Source organism: Egretta garzetta, unplaced genomic scaffold (assembly GCF_000687185.1).
Source record: "Egretta garzetta isolate BGI_Z169 unplaced genomic scaffold, ASM68718v1 scaffold521, whole genome shotgun sequence".
NCBI lineage: Eukaryota > Metazoa > Chordata > Aves > Pelecaniformes > Ardeidae > Egretta > Egretta garzetta.
Window position 1 is genome coordinate 131,560 of NW_009258488.1, and position 801 is coordinate 132,360.

The 801-nt window shown below is 69.8% G+C and overlaps 1 protein-coding gene across 1 annotated transcript in view; it reads right to left on the minus strand.

Moving 5' to 3' along the window:
- Positions 1–801, minus strand: part of STING1 (stimulator of interferon response cGAMP interactor 1) — a 9,741-nt gene that overhangs the window by 4,302 nt on the left and 4,638 nt on the right. Inside the window, exon 2 of the mRNA XM_009645196.2 lies at positions 576–794. Within this exon, the coding sequence (XP_009643491.1) occupies positions 576–794 (219 nt within the window). The remainder of the gene's footprint in view (positions 1–575; positions 795–801) is intronic.

The window sequence follows — 801 nt, forward strand, 5'->3', positions numbered from 1 at the left end:
GGCCGTGGTGCCTGGGTGGGAGAGGGAGATGGGAGACAGGCTGGTGGCCACCCGCCCACCGTCGGCAGCCCGCGGGGCACTGGCCAGGGGTGCTGGCCTTCCAGAGAGGTATGGAGCCGGGGAGCCCTGGGGGAGCCTGCTCAGTGCACCCGGGGCACCCCCAGCCAGGAGGGGGCTCGGGTCTCTTGCAGCACCCGTGGGTGTCAGAGGGGAGCAGTCACCCTAGAGAGCAAGGGGAGGTGATCTCCAACTGCCCCTGCCCTCCCGGCTGGGGGCTGAGACCTGCCCCCCGTTAAAAGGGCACACTGGGGAGCTACCAGGGAGAGGAGAGAGGTCCACAGACATGCAGGGGAGCTGGGCAGGCAAGAGAAGGCAGAGGAGGAGGAGGAGCTGAGAAGGACAGGAGGCTGATGGAGAGCAGCCCGCGCTGCCAGGACACAGCCGGGCATGGCCGCGGAGGGCAGGCACGGGGGTAGAAACAAGGAGCGGGTCCCGCTCGACACCCAGAGGCTGCTGTGCCCTTGTCCCCAGGGTGTCCCCAGGAGCCCGGGAGAGGGCCTCCCGCGCTGGCTCACCTGGACTGGAGGTGGAAGATCTCCTCGGCCAGGTAGCAGGTGCCCTTGAGCAGCACCCCGATCTGCAGGGCCACAAAGTGGGAGGTGAGGCTACGGGCGGTGGGCACGAGGGACTCCCCGCTGAGGTACAGCGCCGCGGCGCACAGAGCCAGGAGCAGGTACGTGGCACGCTGCGCTCGCCTTCCCCGGGCCTTGGGGATGAGCAAGGCGGCGGGGTGGCTCGGCC